Genomic DNA, 20,594 nt, shown 5'->3' with positions numbered 1-20,594 from the left:
ACCACCCAACACACCATTTTAGAAGGGTCCCACTCCATTGTCCACCTCTGGAAACGTCTCCTTCCCTTTGCCCTGATCTTATAAGGACACCTGTGATTTCACTGAGTTTATCTGAATATTCCAAGACACTCCTCCTGCCCAGGGCTGCTGTTGTCATCACATCCACAAAACACCTTCTGCTGGATAAGGTGACCGTTGCAGAGCTTGAGATTAGGGCTTGGGCTCTTAGAGAACACCAGTCAGCCTACTCATGGCTGCCAGGCAGTTACTGCAGTGTAGACACCTACTTTTATTCTCTAAGGGAAAAGTGTGTTTTGTCTTGAAGATATTTGCTTAGAAAAAGCCCTCTTGTCACCAGAGTCCGAAACACTGATAGGCAAGACCACAACACGGACACAGCAAGGGGTGTACGCATCACTGTGGCACAAGCACTGCCAAACAAACCTGTCTGCTCAGATTCTTGTATTTGCTTTATTATTTTTTACTTAACTTTCAAGAAAGTTGTGATTTCCACATGGTCACTTTTACTAGTGATGTTTTTATCGCTATTGTCAGTTTTTAAAAATATGCTTTATAGTAAGTGGATATGGTGGGTCATGTCTACATTTCTACTGCTCAGGAGTCTGAGTCACAGGAATTGCCTCAAGTTTAAGGCCAGGCTAGGCTACAGAGTGAATTCTGCACCAGTCTAGACTCTGCAATGAGATCCTGTCTGAAAAGTAATGTAATTCTTTAAATTTGGTTAATATTAATTCATCGATTTTACTTTGTGTGAAAATAAGGATAATTATAATTATGATGAACTTTAGAAAAATGTTTTACTCTATTTCCAAAAAATACCCACAAAGGAAAAGTTGACTTCAAAGCAGCAACTAAAAATCTTTGCTATCAACAAACTATAAAGAGACAAATGATGGGTGACAACTACAAAATCAGTATTTCATCACCCAAACACTGCCCTTTAAAACAAACAAGCAGCAGAAAAACCAAATAACTGAGTATCAGAAGTGTCACCTTAAATCAAACTACTTAGCCAGGCATGGTGGCTCATGCCTGTAATCTCAGCACTCTGCGGCCCAGGCAAGGATAGCCTGGGTTACAGAGTGAGGTCCAGCTATCCAGGGTTAGAGAGCAATACCCACATCTCCAAAACACAAAACCAAAGCAAAACAAGGGAATTGTCTCCATGAAAGTTAAGAGACAGGTAGATTAAAGTTCGTCATGAGTACAAATAGTACTCAGTGCTCATAGAACAGTTTGTAGATGAGGAAGTAGTAGGCATGCTTCAAGAATCTTGAACTAGTTTTCCAGTAAAACTAAGAATAATTACAAAAGTCCCCCTATGGTCTGAAAATGAGTCACTTCTTCACATTTGGGTGCTGAATTGGAAACTGTTTTTATATTTTCAGGATCAAAGCCATGCTGGCAGCCAACAGCCTCTCGTTGACTGGAGCGCTCTTGATGGGGTGCTCCAAACTCGGACCATCACATGTTCTCATTATTGCCGGCAGAAGTATCTCAGGACTGTACTGTGGTGAGTGAGACGCACTCTAAGATTTGTAGAAGCCAGCATGGCATCCCAGAAGGAAGCCGATGGGGAAAGTAAGAGTGAGCTGTGCTGCTGTGTGCATCCCTGGCCACTCCAGTGACGTCACCTCTACTCGTTTGAGCCCAGACAAATTATATGACAGGTTCTCTCTTCCTTAATCTATGAAATGACGATGCCAGTCACAGCTGCCTCTAATGCAGCCACTCTCAACCTGTGGGTCATGACTCCCCAAAGGCCATCAGAAAACACAGATATTTACATTATGATTTTAACAGTAGGAAAATTACATCTATGAAGTAGCAGTGATAATAGTTTTAAGGTTTGGGGGTCACCACAACATGAGGAACTGCATTTAAGAGTCATATCATTGGGAAGGTTGGGACTACAGCATCAGGTAGATAGTGAGATACTCACCAGCTGTTGCTACTCCTGTGCTGATCCAACAGCTAGAGATGCTCTCCTCAGACCCTAACCCTGCGTTCCTGCCTCTACTATGGTGTCTTTCATGGGAGGGCCCGACCCCCTAGAATGATCTCTTAGACCATATTACCTAACCCTCTTGATTCCAGACACAGCTGCTCGGAGCATTGAGACTGTGGTGTCCACAGGGTGAGGTTATTGGACAAAACATCTGGTGGATGCCTTCCTCCCCTCAGCTTCATGTCTGAGCAGCAGCATTAGGTTTTGGAGAAAGGGTTTCAAACCCTCAGAGGCAGGGGCTTAAAAAGCGATAGGAAAATTTAATTACAAACAAATGGATAGATACTGTACTTCTCAGTGCTATTAGCCCTTCATTCTGATGGCTCTGAGCTGGCATTTTAACCAGTTATTGTAAATTGGAATTGACCTCAAAGGCACAGACATCCATGAGGGGTAGGAAAAATTGGTGAGGGTACAAAATTTCTCTATGATTATTTCTAATTTTTACCTAAAGGAAAGATTATAATTCCATGTGTGTTCAATGATCAGTTGAAGCAAAAGTATAACTTAAATATTTCTTCTCGTTATTTTTTTTTTGAGACAGGGATTCTCTGTAGCTTTGGAGCCTGTCCTGAAACTAGCTCTTGTAAGCTAGGCTGGCCTCAAACTTACAGAGATCCCACCTGCCTCTGCCTCCCATGTGCTGGGATTAAACGCATGCACCACCACAGCCTGGCTTCTTCTCATTATTTCCACTGCTAATACAAACACCTAAAAATGAGAATGAGGTAGATATGGAACCCACCATCGAGTCAGAGGGAATCAATTGTGGGACTTTCTCTACTTTATACAGATTAGTTAAGGCTCAACATCAGTTTCTTTTATAAAAGATGAATAATAACACTATGAAATAGGTCCAAATAGTCTCTTTTGTCCTCTCTCTCTCTCTCTCTCTCTCTCTCTCTCTCTCTCTCTCTCTCTCTCTCTCTCTCTCCACACACACACACACACACACACACACAAACCTTTTAACACAGTGTTGAAAACATTACTTTTTTTCAAAATTGAAAATAAATGCTATAAACATGTCATGCTACAGTATAGAGCTGGCACTCCTGAGTGACTGATACTGTCCACGGTCATTCTAGTCATGTCTCATTGTATTCTGAGCATTAAAGTTTGCCAGAAATAGAATTTAAATTCAAGTTCCAGTGACCTCAGAGAGCTTATTTCTGTCATTCTTTCCTGAAATATAGAGAAAGGGACAACTAGGTGACTTAGTCCAGTTCCACAGGCTACAGGTAAGAGTCCCGTGTGAGTTCTGCAGAGGTGCAAATGCCACACTACCCTTGTAATATGTGCTTACAACACATATAATGTATAGTGTTAAATTATATATTAAAAACACTTGACAAAAGTAGCTTTTGTCAAAAGACCATCTATTTTCATTTAGAAGATGAGCATTCTCAAATAGGAAGCCCATAGTAAACCTTACTTTTAAATTTTTAAGAAAACACCAAATTCTGCAATTAGTGAGTGTCTGGATATGCCACCGTTTACACCATACCTGATCCCCTGCGTGTTTAAGAAAGCTATGGGAGGTGTAGAGTGACAGATGCTCAGTGGTTAAAAGCACTGACTGCTCTTTCAGAGGACCCGGATTCAGCTCCTAGCACCTACAGAGCAGCTCACAAACCTTCTGCAAACTCCAGCTCCAGGGTATCTGATGTTCTCCTATGACCTCCATGGGCAACAGGCACACATGACATAAATGCAGGTAAAATAATCATACATATAAAATAAAATTAAATTTACATTTAAAAATTAAAACTATAGAAAAAAAGCCAGAGAGATGGCACAGCAAGTAAAAGCACCTACCGTGGAGTTTGATAACATGAGTTCAATTGAGGGGTACCATATGGAAAGGGGGAACAGACTCCCACAGGCTCCTCTCTGGCTTTTACAGGGACAGATGGACACACACACACACACACACACACACACACACACACACACCCCAAATGACTAAATAAATAAATGTAATAAAAAGAAAGATATAGAAAACATAATGGCTCAGTACTTTTCAAAATATTTGTGTTTAAGTCTTTTTTTTTTTTTCAAATGAAATTTGTAGTCTGCTTTTTGGTAAGGTGGTCATTTTCAATTTCTCAGAAATTTAGGAAAAAACCCTTCCTCAAGACCCAGCAATATCACTTTTGGGTATATATCCAGAGGATGCTCAATCATACCACAAGGATATGTGCTCAACTGCAGTAGAAGGCTGCTTGTTTGTTCCCAGCTGCCTGGAACCGAAATAATCACACAGAAACTATATTATTTAAAACACTGCTTGGCCAATGACTCTAGCATATTCCTAGCAAGCTTTTACATATTAAATTAACCCATTTCTATGATTTTATATTTTACCACAAGGCTTCTGGCCTACCTGCAAGGTTTCAGTTGCTGGCTTGCATCTTTCTCCTGTGCCAGCTTCATGGTGTCTCCCTCTGGCAGGGCTACATGGCTTCTCCTGACTTCACCTTCTTTCTCCCAGCATTCAGTTTAATTTTCTCTGTCTACCTATTTCTGCACTGTGCAGCCTAAGACAGTTTCATTATTAACCAATGGTATTCACAGCATACAGAGGGGCATGCCACATGATTCAACTAAGTTCATAGAAGTATTGTTGGTTATGACCAGAACCTGGAAACAACCTTAATGTCCCTCAATCGGAGAATGGATAAGGAAAATGTGGTACATTTACACAGCAGAAAAAAATAATGACATCTTGAATTTTGTGGGCAAATGGATGGCTCTAGAAACATCATATTGAGTGGGTCACCGAGACACAGAAAGACAATTTTCACATGTACTCATTCATAAGTGGTTTTTAGACATAAAGCAAAGAAAACCAGCCTACAATTCAGTCCCAGAGAACCTAGACAACAATGAGGGCCCTAAGAGAGACATGCATGGATCTAATCTACATGGGAAGTAGAAAAAAACAAGATCTCCTGAGTAAATTGGGGACATGGGGACCATGGGAGGGGGTAGAAGGGGAGCAGAAAAGTATGTAGAGCTCAATAAAAATCAATAAAAAGAAAAAAATAAATCTTAGGTTCAAATACTTGTAAACTGAATCCAAGAACTTGTCAAAAAGATCATCCATCATGATCAAGACAACTTCTTCCCAGAGATACAGGAATGGCTCAACATTGGAAAATGTCAAGGTAATCCACCATATAAACAAAATAAAAGAAAAAAACCCACGTGATCATCTCATTAGATGCTGGAAAACCCTTTAACAAAATCTAACACCCCTTCATAATAAAAGTCTTGGAGATATCAGTGATACAAGGGACATACCTAAACATAATAAAGACAATATACAGCAAACCGATAGCCAACATCAAATTAAATGGAGAAAAACCCAAAGCAGTTCCATTAAAATCAGGAACAAGACAAGGCTGTCCACCCCCTCCATATCTATTCGATATAGCACTTGAAGCTCTAACTAGAACAGTAAGACAACCAAAGGAAATCAAGGGGATACAAATTGAAAAGGAAGAAGTCAGAGTATTGTTATATTTGCAGATGACCTGATAGTTACACAAATAGTCCTCAATATTCTACCAGGGAATTCCTACAGTTGATAATCACATTTAGTAATGTGACTGGATACAAAAAAAATCACTAGCCATCCTATATACAAATGACAGACATACTGAGGAAAAAAACAAGGGAACAACACCCTTCATAGTAGCCACAAATGATATAAAATATTTTGGGGTAACTTTAACCAAGCAAGTGTAACAAAATTTGTGTAACAAAAACTTCAAGTCTCTGAAGAAAGAAATTGGAGATGATATCAGAAGATAGAAAGATCTCCCATGCTCATGGATGGGTAGAATTAACAGTAAAAATGGCCATCTTTTTTTCTTTTTTCTTTTTTAATTGATTTTTTGAGCTATACATTTTTCTCTGCTCCTCTCCCTGCCTCTCCCTTCCCCTTCAACACTCTCCATGCTCCCAATTTACTCAGGAGATCTTGTCTTTTTTCTACTTCCCATGTAGATTAGATCTATGTATGTCTCTCTTAGGGTCCTCATTGTTGTCTAGGTTTTTCTGGGATTGTGATTTGTGGGTTGGTTTTCTTTGATTTATATTTAAAAAGCACTTATGAGTGAATACGTGTGATAATTGACTTTCTGGGTCTGGGTTACCTCACTCAAAATGATGTTTTCTAGCTCCATTCATTTGCCCACAAAATTCAAGATGTCATTAGTTTTTTCTGCTGTGTAGTAATACATTGTGTACCACATTTTTCTTATCCATGCAAGCTGGTACATCCCCTTTGGATATCAGTGTGGTGATTTTTCAGAAAATTAGGAAACAACCTTCCTCCCAATAATACCACTTTTGGGTATATATCCAAAAGATGCTGAATGGTGCCACAAGGACATGTGTTCAACTATGAACCTAAGATTTTTGATGCAATAACGAAGCTAGGTTATCCTTATTGGGACAGCTGGGCAAGATCCCTTGAACTGCATATCCCCTTCCCTCTTCTGTACCTCACTACCACCCAATGCAGATAGTGAGGTACCCCCATGTGGTGTGGACTCAGCTAGGCATGGAACCTACCCATACCAATCTACTGCCCTGATTCTGGGTGAGTCACTTCTCACCTCTGTCAGGAGGTTGGCTTTTCCTTGATGTTCTGACTTCCTCTTTTTAAAGATTTATTTATTTTATGTGCATTGCTGTTTTACCTGCATGTATGTCTGTGTGAGGCTTCAGATCCTCTGGAACTGGAGTTACAGACAGTTGTGAGCTGCCACGTGGTGTTGGAAATGGAATCCAGGTCCTCTGGAAGAGTAACCATTGCTCTTAACCACTGAACCATCTTTCCAGCCCTGACTTTCTTTAATCCTTTAAGTCTGGATAAATACTAAACCACCTCTAAGTTCTTTTCTCAAGACAACCTTAACCACTATGAAATGAACGAGGCACTAAGACCATAGAAACTGACAAATATATAATTAAGCATTTTTCCATTAATGTTTCCAACTACACTAAATTTCCATTTAGTATAAATGTCAACCAAGGATTTCTGCATAAATTAATACCAACCAAAGTTTTTGTAGCTGGGCAGTGGTGGTGCACACCTTTAATCCCAAAACTTGGTTGGCAGAGGCAGGTGGATCTCTGTGAGTTCGAGGCCAGCCTGGTCTATGAAGTGAGTTCCAGGACAGTCAGAGATGTCACACAGACAAACCCTGTGTTGAAAAACCAAAACAAATAAACAAACAAAAGAAGGAGGTTGAGGAGGAAGAAAAGTTTTCTGCATTACCTGGACCCATAGTTGGGGACAATGGCTCCTCCAAAATACCTGGAGAGTGACTTCCAGTAAGGATACTAACTGTAATTGAGCTGTATACTTGTTACTGAAATGTCCCAGGTTCCATTTTAACATGTCCATGTTTGTGTCTCACACAGGGCTAATTTCAGGGCTGGTCCCTATGTACATTGGTGAAATCGCTCCAACCACGCTCCGAGGTGCGCTGGGCACTCTACACCAACTGGCCATTGTCACAGGCATTCTTATTAGTCAGGTGAGATCTCCTTATCCCTTACTGTAACCACCTTCTGCTTCTTCTCCCTCTCCCTGCTGTGGCTTCTCATTGCACCTACCATGGAAGGGGACGTGCAAGGGAGGTAAAAGAGGCGGTGTAAAAAGCAGGCTTTTCAGCGCCAATGTGAACCTTTCCTTACATCCTACTTGGAGCCATTGGTGGGATTGCAAGACAAGTGAAAGTCCCAATGCTATCCTAGAATTAACATTTGAATTTCAAGAGAGAGCTAACTCCAGATTTTTGACTGTCTGAGTTTCTTGGTTTTGAGTGAGTGATCTGGAAATTAAAATTCAATTATTACAAACGCTCTTCTTCAGTTGGCTCTCTCACTCCCTCTTACCCTCTGGACTCAGAAGGATCTTTGGAATCCCAAAGTTAAGATATCGAAAAGGAAGTCTGTAAACCATAGCAACAGGTGTCAAAAACCTGGTTGTCACATGTAATTGTTGTCATAAAGTGGTTGCCATTACATAATTGTTCTATCTATGAAATGTTTAAGTTCTGCATAACCTAAGAAGGGATTTTGGAGCAAAGCTGTGAGTCATGTATCTCTCTCTGTCTCTCTACCTCCTTCTGTGTGTGCATGTGTGTGTGTGTGTGTGTGTGTGTGTGTGTGTCTGTGTGTGTGAGACGTACATGTCCATGTGCATTTACAATATGAGTGTGTGCAGAGGTCAGAGGTTGATGTCAGGTACCCTCCTCTGTCATTCTCCACCTTGGTTCTGAGTCTCTGATAGGGAGCTCACTGTTCCCGTATACTGGGTGGCTGGCGAGCTCCAGGTGTTTGCTTGTATCTGTATTCTTCCAGGGCCTGGGTTGCAGACACACATCACCACACCTAGCAGCAATTCTGACAACATAATTCCATCTGATTGCTTCCAAGCCCACTATGTGTTTTGCTTTTGTCATCAAGTGTGTCTTTAAAAGTTGAGTTGATCTCCAGTATAAACATTCGGCTGGAAAGGATGAAGGCAAGCACAGATGGGCTCCTTCCTAGCAAATTGTTCCTGATTGGATTAAGATGGGACTCACTAATTACAGCCTCCCCTCTGTGCCAACATAAACCAACAGTCGAGCATCACTGTTAAAGAGTCGATGCATTTTCTCATGAGTTGCTATAGAAGCCAGGCTGAAAGTAGTGTGCGTCTGACATGCTCCTTCCTTGCCTTTTCAGATAGCTGGCCTCAGCTTTATTCTGGGCAATCAGGATCGTTGGCACATCCTGCTTGGCCTGTCTGCTGTGCCAGCTCTCCTACAGTGTCTCCTGCTCTTCTTCTGTCCAGAAAGCCCCCGATACCTTTATATAAAGCTGGAAGAGGAAGTCAAAGCGAAGAAAAGTAAGTGTGTAGGGAGCTGCCTGCTTCTATCATTGAGGAATTGTCAGCTAACACAAGGTAGTATGTGTGGATGGCTGCTCATAAAATCAACACGAGGACCTTGTAGATGAAGCTGATGACTGCACGAAAGAACACAATGAACTTGGACATGGCTTCTGTGTTGTGCTTTACTCACAAGTGCCTGGCATGTTGTGCATTCGCTTACACCAGGAGCTCACATATAGTCCGCTGGGCTAACCAGAGGCTCCCAATCTGCCTTTTTCAGAACTGTGCTTTAGTGATGAGGAGCATAGTGTTCTCTCCCCCTCTCTCTTTCTCTATTTCCCCCTCTCTCTTCTCTCTCCCCCCCTCTTCTCTCTTTCTCTATCTCCTCCTCTCTCTTCTCTCTCTCCACTCTCTCTTTTCTCTCCCTTCTCTCTTCTCTCTCTCTCCCTTCTCTCTTCTCTCTCTTCTCTCTCTTCTCTCTCTCCCCTCCAGATGAAGTCAGGTGTTCTTCCTTTCTTTCTTTAATCAAAGAACAGGATTAAATTTAAGCAAAAAATAGTAAGAATTGCCAGTACCTATGCTTCGAGGTCAAAGAAAGTTGGCATGCAGATCTGCAGCACCCTTGTAACCAGAAACAAAGTATTTATTTCTGTTTAATCTGGGCTGTTTCAACCTGATTTGGGGGTCAGGCTTGAAGAGACTGAGAGGAACTGAGGACGTCACCAAAGATCTCAATGAGATGAGAAAGGAGAAGGAAGAGGCAGCTACTGAGCAGAAAGTCTCTGTGATCCAGCTCTTCACGGACTCCAGCTACCGACAGCCCATCATTGTGTCTCTAATGCTGCACATGGCCCAGCAGTTTTCTGGAATCAATGGGGTACGTTTAAGACCTCCTAACATTAAGAGAGCAAAGGGAGCCGAGACAGAAACAAGCTTAGGCTTAAGTCACAGGAAGACATTTGTAAAAACTGACATCAAATATTCAAATATATGCTTGGTAGTAATTTATTTCCCTTGATTTGCTTCAATGGTTCTCAGAAATTAGCTTAATATTTTAAAATGCCAGCCTTCAGTAGAACTTTGGGTCTATTAAGAAGAAGGCAATAGGGCTGGCAGATCACTGAGTTCAGAGACCCAGCATGCATATACAAAGTATAGAGATAGATGTACAGATAGATAAATGATAGACAGACAGACAGATAGATTCAAGATATATAATGATAGATAGATAGATAGATGACAGACAGACCGATAGATTCAAGATAGATAGATAGATTAGATAGATAGATAGATAGATAGATAGATAGATAGATAGATAGATAGATAGATAGTTTAGTTGCAATGGCAACTAGAACTGTTCTACACACTGGTGAAAATATAAAATTTTTATTACTTTTTGGTAACTATTAGGCAGCATCTATGCCAAAGCTGAATTTATAACAGACACTTAATCCAGTGATTCAAATTCTGGGCATAAATACTCACATACTCCACCAAAATTACCACTAGAGTGTATGCCTGCTAGGAGTGGTAGTACACGCCTTTATCCCAGCACTTGGGAGGCAGAGGCAAGCGGATCTTCATAAGTTTGAGGCCAGCCTGGTCTATATAGTGAGTTCTAGGTCAGCCAGGGCTACAAAGAGAGATGCTGTCTCAAAAAAACAAAAACAAAAAGTATATACCCAGCAACACTATTCATAAATACCCTGAAAATTAGTAGAAGAAGTAACTGAAGTATAGTAATGCAGGCATATCAGAATGCTACATAGTTGTGACAATGAAGTGTCCAAATGCACAGGGCAACAAGGATTCTCGTGGAGACAATGTTTAGGAAAAGAAGCTGGAACAAGAGAGTATGCATGATACAGTAACATCAAGTACAGGGCTTGGCAAATTCATCTATCATGTCCAATGTTAGGTGAGAAGCTCTGGGAGGACGATGGATAAAGGGATAGAGGGGTTCTACAGAGCCAGAAATGAGCTGGTCCTTAACCCAAGCTCTTTTTACACGGTTGTAACCAGCTTTTAACATACAGGAGCTGTTCACTTGGTGTGCCTGTTATAAGGTAATACATTAACAAAAAGTTTAGAAATTAAACAAATAAAGGGAATGAAGCAATGGAGTTCTCAGCAAAAGCCAAGAACTCTTAGGCAACAGGGAGCTTTAAATGCTGAAGGAAGACTTGTCTGAGGAGAGGGCGAGGTAAACCTTACAGGATTCTAGGGACCATGGGTCCACAAAAACTAAAAATAAGCAGCTATCTATCTCGGTTTCGGGGCCTCAGGGGGAGGCTCCCTTTAAGGCTGGCCTGTTCTGATTTTGCAGATATTTTACTACTCAACCAGCATTTTCCAGACAGCTGGGGTCAGCCAGCCCGTGTACGCTACCATTGGCGTGGGTGCCATCAACATGATCTTCACTGCTGTCTCTGTAAGTCACTACCCAGAGGAGCACTCTGCCTGCTCCTTGGCCTGGGAGTGCAGTTGGGATGGTGGCCTATGATTAGAAATATCCGCAGCTTCGTCCACGTGCCCTATGTGTGCACAGATAAGTAAGTGGTGGGGAAAGTCCTGTGCACACACGGGCTACTGCTCTAAGACGAGACCGGCTGGGCTGGTGAGTCACTGGCGCTTCTACTGTGGACGGTGCCAGGAATCCTTTCATTTGGTGAATTAATAACTCACTGTCAAGGCTTTCTTTCTCTGTGAGACTGCATTCTGGTTTTGCTCTATTTAAACGCCTCAGGGGCGGCTGAAAGCTTGCCATCATAGCAACACTGGGCGCATTCCCTAGCTTCTCCTTGCCCGGTGGAGGTATTTCGTCCTGGTATCTTGGGGAAAACATTGGAAGAGCTAATAGATAACTAAGCTTGTCAACAGAATTAAACAAACTTGGCAGATTCCTATGATGTTAGCTCACTGGGCAGAACATGAGGAAATGGCTTCTGGTGACACATTCCAATATGTGTAATGGGAGTCTGGGTAGAAATGATATAAAATATGAAATTTCATTGTATTACCAACTCCAGAAGAGAAGTTATTTACTTTCTTAAAGCCAAGGACTAGTTTAATATTTTGACCTAATAAGAAGTAGTAGCCGGGTGGTGGTGGCGCACGCCTTTAATCCCAGCACTCGGGAGGCAGAGGCAGGCGGATCTCTGTGAGTTCGAGGCCAGCCTGGGCTACAAGAGCTAGTTCTAGGACAGGCTCTAGAAACTACAGGGAAACCCTGTCTCTAAAAACCAAAAAAAAAAAAGAGTAGTACAAAGGCTTCTCAACTAATGAAATCTGCTCAAAATGAGACAAATTCAACTGATTCTTACCTTTGAATACAACATGTTCAAAATGCTTTTGAGTTTTAATGTTGGTCATAATACTATACTCAGCTTATTTTGTTCACTTGTTTTTTTCTCTGTACATGGACTTTATTATCTTGGGGTGGTCAATAAATTTTATGCTGAATCCCCAGACCTCATTACCCAGTGCTAGATCATGGAGAGCCAGAAGAGTGTGAACTAAACAGAAAGCCCTGTCTACAGGCTTCACTTCAGAGACAGTCCTGTGGAAGCCAAAGGCTGCTTCAGTCCCTAAAGGCCATTCCTAGGCCTGCATCCAAGGCACTCTTAGTCCTTTTGTCTCCTGCAAATGGAACTTTTTACAAAATGGACATATTATTAAAATACATTGCTTAAAAGAGCATTTGCTATATTAAGCATCAAGTTGTTTAACCCAAATCCCGAGGAAAAAAATAACAAAAAAAATGTGCAGAATTTTTTTCTTCCCTTGTAGCCACACACATTTGAATGGAGGAGCAGTTTAATTGATAATTATTGTAAATTATAACATGCATCTTAATTGTTTGAATATGGAGCATTTTGAGTTTGTTCTTATTTTTTCACAAAAGTCTTAAAATAGATGACTGACACACAAAGGAAAGCAGTTCTAATCACTTCATCAGAACATCACAACTAAAGAAAGCATTGAAGTTTTTATGTAGGTTTCCCAAACACTAGTGTTGGTAGACATCTGTGATCCTAGCATTCAGAAGGGAAAGAGAGGTGGATCTCAAGTCCAAGTACAGCAAGGCTCCACAGCGAGACACTGCAGCAAACCAAACCATATCACAACACAACAAATCACACTGGTTTTGTGTCCCTACACTTTAAAACAATGTCCATACTGATGTGTGCAGAAAGAATCAGCACTCATGGTTTTGATACCCAGGAGCAACATAAATCATCTAGCCCATTCTTCCTGAGTACTTGAGAAACAGAAAGGCTCCCAACTACACTCTGAATGATGTCCAGGCTCTATGGCTATGGCTAAGGCTTTCATCCATAGTGATGAGCTGATGGAGGGGTGCTTATGATCTTGAGAAAATAACAAAATAGGAAGAAAGATGGGGAGATTGGGGCAGGATGGCTCTTGGAGCAAAGCAGTGGCTGCCTAGTTCCAGAAAGGCACCTGGACGTGAGGGATGTACAGACCGGGGCAGAGATGAGGACTGTGATCCAGCAGATGTCCCAGTGGTTGGCCATGATTCTCCGCTGGTCATGTGCTGGTCATGTCACCTAGCTTCCGGGAAAGAATGCAACTCAATTTCCAACATACATGCTTTTAGTTTTTATTCTCCAGTTAATATTTTTCATTGACAGAAGATGCAGATAATCCTGTGGAAATATTCATTTTCTCATACCTTGATAATACTATGTCAACATCATAGATCATCCCTCCTGTTTTGAAAGAATCAAAATATATAAGAGAAGAGATGGTTCCGTGGTTAAAAGCACAAACTGCTTTTCCGGAGGGCCTGAGTTCAATTCCCAGCACCCACATGGCAGCTGACAATCATCTCTAACTTCAGTTCCCGGGGACATGATGCCCCCCGACACCTGCAAGCCCTGTAGGAATGTGGTACCCAGACATAAAAGCACATATAAAGAACCACACACGTAAAGTAAAATAATTTTTAAGAAACACATAGGAACGTTTTTCTTGCTTTCTTCTTAGTAATTAAATGTAGGTTCTTGGCTTGTCACCATTTCTAGAGTGATCTGAAACACTGATCTGAGGGCCTTGAGATAAAAAGGGCTTTTACTGCAGGCAGAGACAAGTAATGTCTGCCACAGATGCCTGCGGCCAGTGCTCTGCATGCTACTAGTGTTGGTTTGCTGTTGGCTTTCACAGTTGATGAGCACAGCCAGCTTACTCAAAATACGGTGTGTGTGTGTGTGTGTGTGTGTGTGTGTGTGTACTCAAAATACAATGTGTGTGTGTGTGTGTACTCAAAATATGGTGTGTGTGTGTACTCAAAATATGGTGTGTGTGTGTGTGTGTGTGTGTGTGTGTACTCAAAATACGGTGTGTGTGTGTGTGTGTGTGTGTGTGTGTGTGTGTATGCAGTGTTGACAAAATTCCATGGGTCAGACTCTAGTGTGTGTGTGTGTTTGTGTATGCAGTGTTGACAAGATCCCATGGGTCACACTCTAGTGTGTGTGTGTGTGTGTGTGTGTGTGTGTGTGTGTCCAGTGTTGACAAGTTCCCATGAGCCAGACTCTAGTCAGAAAATGATGATCTTGATTCAAAGGTTCCTAGCTCAAAGAATGATGGCAGGTCTCCTCGGTCAGGATGAAAAAGCACTCTAACGTCTTGCTGTGATGTCATCTCTTTCCAAATACACAGTTCACCCCCACAAAAGGTACACACAAGCACACCCTGGATATACAGAGCTCGCTGATTTGGTGCACTGACCAAATTCTTTGTACAGTGATCAAATGCACTTAGCAGCAGATAAACAGTCATAACTTGACTTAACTAAGCCCTGAAAGGTTGAATAAGCCCTGAACAGCTGAGCTGTCTCAGATGTCTGTGACATAGGGACTCTTTCAATGATTACATCAGCAGGTGAGAAACTGGGGTCACCTTTTTCTCTGTAGTACAGCAGATTCTTCTCCTTTCTTTTGTGATGTTTGGGTTGAATCCAGTGCCTGTGCATATGAGGAAAGTAATCTACTACAGAGCTACCACCCCAGCCCTGGTAAATGGAGATTGTTCACAGCTTCATGGCAGAGATATTCTCTTAGGAGGCAGGATGTATTCTATTCAGAGGGATGGTCCTAGAGTGTTGGCAACACTCTGGTCTGTACCAAGACTGAACTTCTCAAATCCATATGGCCAAATGAAGCCAATGTTTAATTACCACTGTCAACCAAGACTAGCACTGCCATGACACACAAGTGTCATTTGTTGCATTCTGTAAAAGGGGGTCACAGTACTGCCTTCATCCCACTACATACATTAAAACAAACTCCTTAGTGGGCAAGTGTGAAATCACGAAGACAACAGAATACTGAGCTGATGTGTGAACATCCACAGGTACTGCTGGTGGAGAAGGCCGGGCGACGGTCCCTGTTTCTAGCTGGAATGATTGGGATGTTTTTCTGTGCCATCTTCATGTCTGTGGGACTTGTGCTGCTGGTAAGTTTGGTACCTGGGCTGGTAGGTTTTTTTTTTACCACAGGAAATCATCTCTGGCTCCCACACTAAAGAGTTCTGTACATAGCAAGCACATGAGACTGACTTACTAACTAAGAGAGAGGAGAAATGTAAAGCAAAGGGAACTATGTTCTTGGAGTGAGAGATGTTAGTACCAGGATGGCACCTGCGATCCAGGGCACCTGCATGGGTGGCTGCCTGCTCGTGTAACCATGGGCCATATCTGACCCTCCCCCATTCTACCTACATGCTCACCTTGCACATAGGGAGTCAAGATGGCCTTGTCTGGCCATCTTGGTAGGAAGACTTAAGCATTCTGGGTCTTCTTGCTTGTCACAGAGAAAGATTAACTATGGAAGAAAACCCCAAAAGCTCTAATGCAAAGGATTGGCTGGCCAGGGGCTCCAAATACAGAAGCAAGATTTGATTGGGTTGGATCAACTTGTTTCAAACCAGAGTAACTTGAATTTGATGAAAAAACAAACACACAAGGAAGAGAGTTGTGTAATGTGGAGATACCCTTCCATATATGTGCTGCTCTTATTGGTTAATGAATAAAGCTGTTTCAGGTCAATGGCTTAGCAGAGTAAAGCCAGGCAGGAAATCCGAACAGAGATAGAGAAAGGTAGAGTAGGCAGAGTCAAGGAAACACCATGTAGCTGCCTAAGGAGCCAGATGCCAGAACCTTGCCAGTAAGCCACAGCCCCGTGGCAATACACAGATTAATAAAAATGGATTAATTTAAGATGTAAGAGCTAGCTAGAAATATGCACGAACCGTTGGTCAAACAGTGTTGGAACTGATATAGTTTCTGTGTGATTATTCGGGTTTGGGCAACCAGGAAATGAACGAGCGGTCTCGGTTCACAGCTGTGCCCACCTCTGTTCTCAGCCTGAGAGAACTCAGAAGCTGCTAAACTCAAGGAGGCTACAGCCAGCAGTCACCTGCCCCACTTACAACTTTCTCTTTGTCTTCAGGATAAGTTCGCCTGGATGAGTTATGTGAGCATGACAGCCATTTTCCTCTTCGTCAGTTTCTTTGAGATTGGACCAGGTCCAATCCCTTGGTTCATGGTTGCTGAATTTTTCAGCCAAGGACCCCGCCCCACTGCTCTGGCCCTGGCTGCCTTCAGCAACTGGGTCTGCAATTTCCTTATTGCGCTCTGCTTCCAGTACATTGCGGTAAGTGCCCACACGGTGAAAGCTCCCCCCCCTCCCCCAGGACCGGGCAGGCTGTCCAACTGCTAACCACCGCTGTTTGTTCTCCTTGCAGGACTTCTGCGGGCCTTACGTGTTCTTCCTCTTTGCTGGGATCGTCCTGGCCTTCACCCTGTTTACATTTTTTAAAGTTCCAGAAACCAAAGGAAAGTCTTTTGAGGAAATCTCTGCTGAATTCCGGAAAAAGAGCAGTTCAGCCCCACCCGCCAAAGCGGCTGTCCAAATGGAATTCCTGGGAGCTTCAGAGACTGCCTGAGGATGTCCTGCAACCCCAGAAACCAACAGAAAGGGAACCGTGTGTTCCCTGTTAACCGATTCCTTCACGCGTGTAAATGTACACCCAAGAGTTTCATTTTATACCTTTTGAAGAATTTGTACAGACTCTGATCGGAAATGTCACAAATATTACCAAAGAAAGTATTTTTTTAACTCAGAGAATCTATTTTTTTTTTGACGCTAAAACTCCTAAATAAGTAAACCAAAGGGGCTGTTTTTTTGATGCTCTAGAGGGAAGATGGGTTTCTTCCCAGCTCTGTTGGGTTTTTAAAGCTGAAACAGAAGCACTTTTGACGTCACTGTGTTCTAAAGCATGCGACTAAGAAACCTGAAGCTACAACTGATATCAACAGAGTTAAAAAAAAAAAAAAGCATGGTTAAATTGGAATTTCTTAGTCACATCACTGAAGCTAGAGGGCGTATGGCTGGTGTCAGCAAGGTTCATAGTCAACCTGACATTTTTGTTACCCTTCCTCAGCGTCTCTCACTGTATTGGAGTTTGTGTTTTAATTAAAATTATTTTTCTATATTTTTATATAGAATAGCTGAGTATGTTAAATTATATTTGTGCTGAAAAACTATTTTTATAGCTGCCAAAATCTTCCTGTATTAGGAGAAAACAGTGTAGTTCCTTTGTTTGATGTATTTTGCAGTTGAACACTCATGTTTTTCCTTGCTGCAGAGCCTAGATTAGACATTAATATTAGCATCTAAAACATGTTATTTCTCTCTGCTTCAGTCCTTTGTGTTATACTTTATTTAAAATTGCTGACTAGCATTTTTCTCTGAGGGGTTATAAGACATACATAATGGGTTATGAGTCAGGTGTTATGTATATCGGCTCCAAACTCTAATAAATAGTATCAATCTCACAGGGAAATTTGGAGTAACATGTTGCTCTGTTTGTTAATTTTTTTTAATGATGATGTCTCAAAAGGAGTTGACTTTCAGACATAATAAAAACCCCTCTTTAATTTTTCTAGAAACACCAACTGGGTTTCCTGGCTTGCAACAGCCACCCCCTTTCACCTTTTCTCTGTCTTTATCATGCATAGGTCCTATATAAACTACTCGATTGCTGGCACTAACATCTGCTGTGTGTAACCAATGTGGCCATGACATTCTAAGAGCCCTCGCCTGTGTGGGCAGATTGAAAATACTGTCCCTAATTACAGTTAAGGACACAATGGGTCACTAAAATGTCTCTAAGCTGTTTTCCTCACAAAGTAATGCAGGAGACCAATCGTTCATGGGCAGATGGATTAGGGATGGATGGATGGATGGATGGATGGATGGATGGATGGATGGAGAGAGGGGTGGATGAAGGGATGTGTGTATGTTGACAAAAAGACTTAAATGTTTTCATTTGGGGAAGGGTCCAGTCAAGGTCTTATGCAGTCTAGGTTGGCTCTTGAACTCCTGCTCCTAATTCCCAAGTGCCATGACATGCTACCAAACCCACGCAGTGAAAAGATGCTTCTGACATGAAAATATCACTGAACACATTTCTTTGTCTTGTTCTGTCCCTCTCCTACTTCTTTACTCCCTCCTTCCCTCTCCCTGCCCACATTTCTCTGTTTAAGTAAGGGTTTGTGACGTGTTCTGTGAGATGGAGCTCCTCTATAGACCAGGCTACCCTCCAGCTTGTGGCAATCCTCCTGCCTCTGCCTCCAGGCTATGGGATTACAATTGAGTGCCACATGCTTGATCCTTTCTGGTGTTTTGTTTGTTTTCTCTTGGTCAGACTTGTTCACATACATACATGCAGTCCAAACCAACAGGAAACTGTTTCCATATTTTTCCCCTCTCCTTTGGGGACAGTTTAGGTGCTTTCTTTTTCTACTTGAAATGTCAAGAGGCTGTCAAAAGGAAGCTTCAGCAGCTCAGACTTTTGTGCTAGGCTGTGAATTCAGAACAAAAATGAAGATCTGTCTGATGGGGTGGGGGCTCTTCTTTTCTACCTCGTTCAGACGCTGACAGCCTCAGGGGAGTTCACAGTTCCAATAAGTGATATGGGAGCTTAATATTCTTCAACGGATGAATGTGCTTTCTATCCAACCATGGTCCCTGGCCCCATTCTCTGGGAGAATAAATTAGTAAAGGTTTTCAAACAAATCCCAAAGATGACATTTAAGTTATAACTAGTTATTTTTAAATGACCCTAAATTCAAGATATTGCAATCTTTAAGTTTTCTGTCTCATAGAACTGTAAGTGCCCTACATTGTGCCATGGCTACGATGGGCCCAGATCAAAAAATGCTGAAGGCCTTAGGTAATTAGTTTAGTACCAGTTTGGCATACACAAGGCAAGCATAACAGAAAAGAAATACGCGGAAAAGGAATGGGATTCTGTATTCTTGTGATTAACCTGCCTATAAATAGACGTATAGTTCTTATTGCTAAAATAAAATAGTATTCGGGAAGGGCAGGCCAGGGCCGGCCGAGCAGAAGTGGGTCTCCATGAGGCGGTGGAGTCCTAGTTGAGCAGGTCTCCTTAGTGGCTGGTGGAGGAAGTAGGTCCTTGCTCTAGCGCATGGACTGTGGTGTCTGCCTGATCACACCAACTCCAAAACTTGGAAATATTGGACATCTAATTGACTCCAAATTGTAAGCCACAGGATGAGCACCCAGTGGGCATGAGAGATTGAGAACATTCCACCTCCCCATAAACGTTGGTGTATATCACTTCCTTTTCTGTGGATTGAAGCCAGAGAGCACAATGAGTACAGTGACCTTAGAGAAATCCTCAAAGAAAGTGGCATGATGGAACGGTAAGTTCTAAACAAACCCAGAAGCTAACTCGGGAAACAACTTCAACCCCTGAGATTTCCTCGGAAACAGAACCCACAGAACTCGTGGAACTGCTGGTGATGAAATCGTGGACCTCACCTGTGAATCCCTAGAGCCTGTGGTTGTGGAACTCACTCACAATGACTCTGTTGTGATTGTTGAAGAAAGGAGAAGGCCAGGCAGAAATGGGAGGAGGTTATGCCAAGACCGTGAGTACAGCTGTGTGGTGAGCAGTGATGATGAGGAACTGTCTAGAGACAAAGGTGTGTATGTGACTACCCACACTCCTCAAAGCGCCAAGGATGAAGGAGCTACAGGACTCAGGCCCTCGGGTACTGGCAGTTGTCCAATCTGCATGGATGGATACTCTGAGATTGTGCAGAATGGGTGCCTCATTGTTTCTACAGAATGTGGCCACGTCTTCAGTGCCTCCGTGATTCCCTTAAGAATGCTAAGACTTGCCCAACTTGTAGGAAAAAGATCAACCATAAGTGGTACCACCCCATTTATATATGAAATGTTCAGAACCGCTCAGGATAGACCAAAGGACAGACAGCCAGGCTGGGCTTTCTGCATGGTATCTGCCTCCAGTTTCCTGAGCTCAAAAAGACTTGCGGAAAACCAAGTAAACTGCTCTTTTGTTTTCTAACCCTTTAGATCCTTTTGTTTTCTCCAATTTGATGCAATGTAACAGGATCTAAGGATCCTCCTAGGTCAGCTTAGCATCTTTGCTCCTGGGTATTCTAAGCCGGGAGTAGGAGAAAAGGAGTCAGGCACATTAGAGTTTGAGTATTGTGGCTCCAGCCTCTTTACAGAACTTACATGTTGGCCAAGAAGTTTCCCTGTTGGGAAAGTTTGCCCCAACCTCTTCTGGGTACAGAACCTTCCC

At 42.3% G+C, this 20,594-nt stretch overlaps 1 protein-coding gene and 1 pseudogene across 1 annotated transcript in view; both read left to right on the top strand.

The window, feature by feature from the left end:
* Positions 1–17,805, top strand: part of Slc2a2 (solute carrier family 2 member 2) — a 30,693-nt gene extending 12,888 nt beyond the window's left edge. The window contains exons 4-11 of the mRNA XM_038348396.1: positions 1,410–1,534; positions 7,469–7,584; positions 8,780–8,942; positions 9,617–9,804; positions 11,254–11,358; positions 15,303–15,404; positions 16,400–16,603; positions 16,695–17,805. Coding sequence (XP_038204324.1) covers positions 1,410–1,534; positions 7,469–7,584; positions 8,780–8,942; positions 9,617–9,804; positions 11,254–11,358; positions 15,303–15,404; positions 16,400–16,603; positions 16,695–16,895 — 1,204 coding nt within the window. The 3' untranslated portion in view covers positions 16,896–17,805. The remainder of the gene's footprint in view (positions 1–1,409; positions 1,535–7,468; positions 7,585–8,779; positions 8,943–9,616; positions 9,805–11,253; positions 11,359–15,302; positions 15,405–16,399; positions 16,604–16,694) is intronic.
* A 1,643-nt stretch (positions 17,806–19,448) lies between these two features.
* On the top strand, positions 19,449–20,324 carry LOC119826023 (annotated as a pseudogene).
* The last annotated feature ends 270 nt before the right edge of the window (positions 20,325–20,594 follow it).

This window comes from Arvicola amphibius, chromosome 11, assembly GCF_903992535.2.
Source record: "Arvicola amphibius chromosome 11, mArvAmp1.2, whole genome shotgun sequence".
In the NCBI taxonomy this organism is placed as follows: domain Eukaryota; kingdom Metazoa; phylum Chordata; class Mammalia; order Rodentia; family Cricetidae; genus Arvicola; species Arvicola amphibius.
Note: the sequence above shows the minus strand (reverse complement) of the source record. Positions and strands in the feature narration are given on the sequence as shown.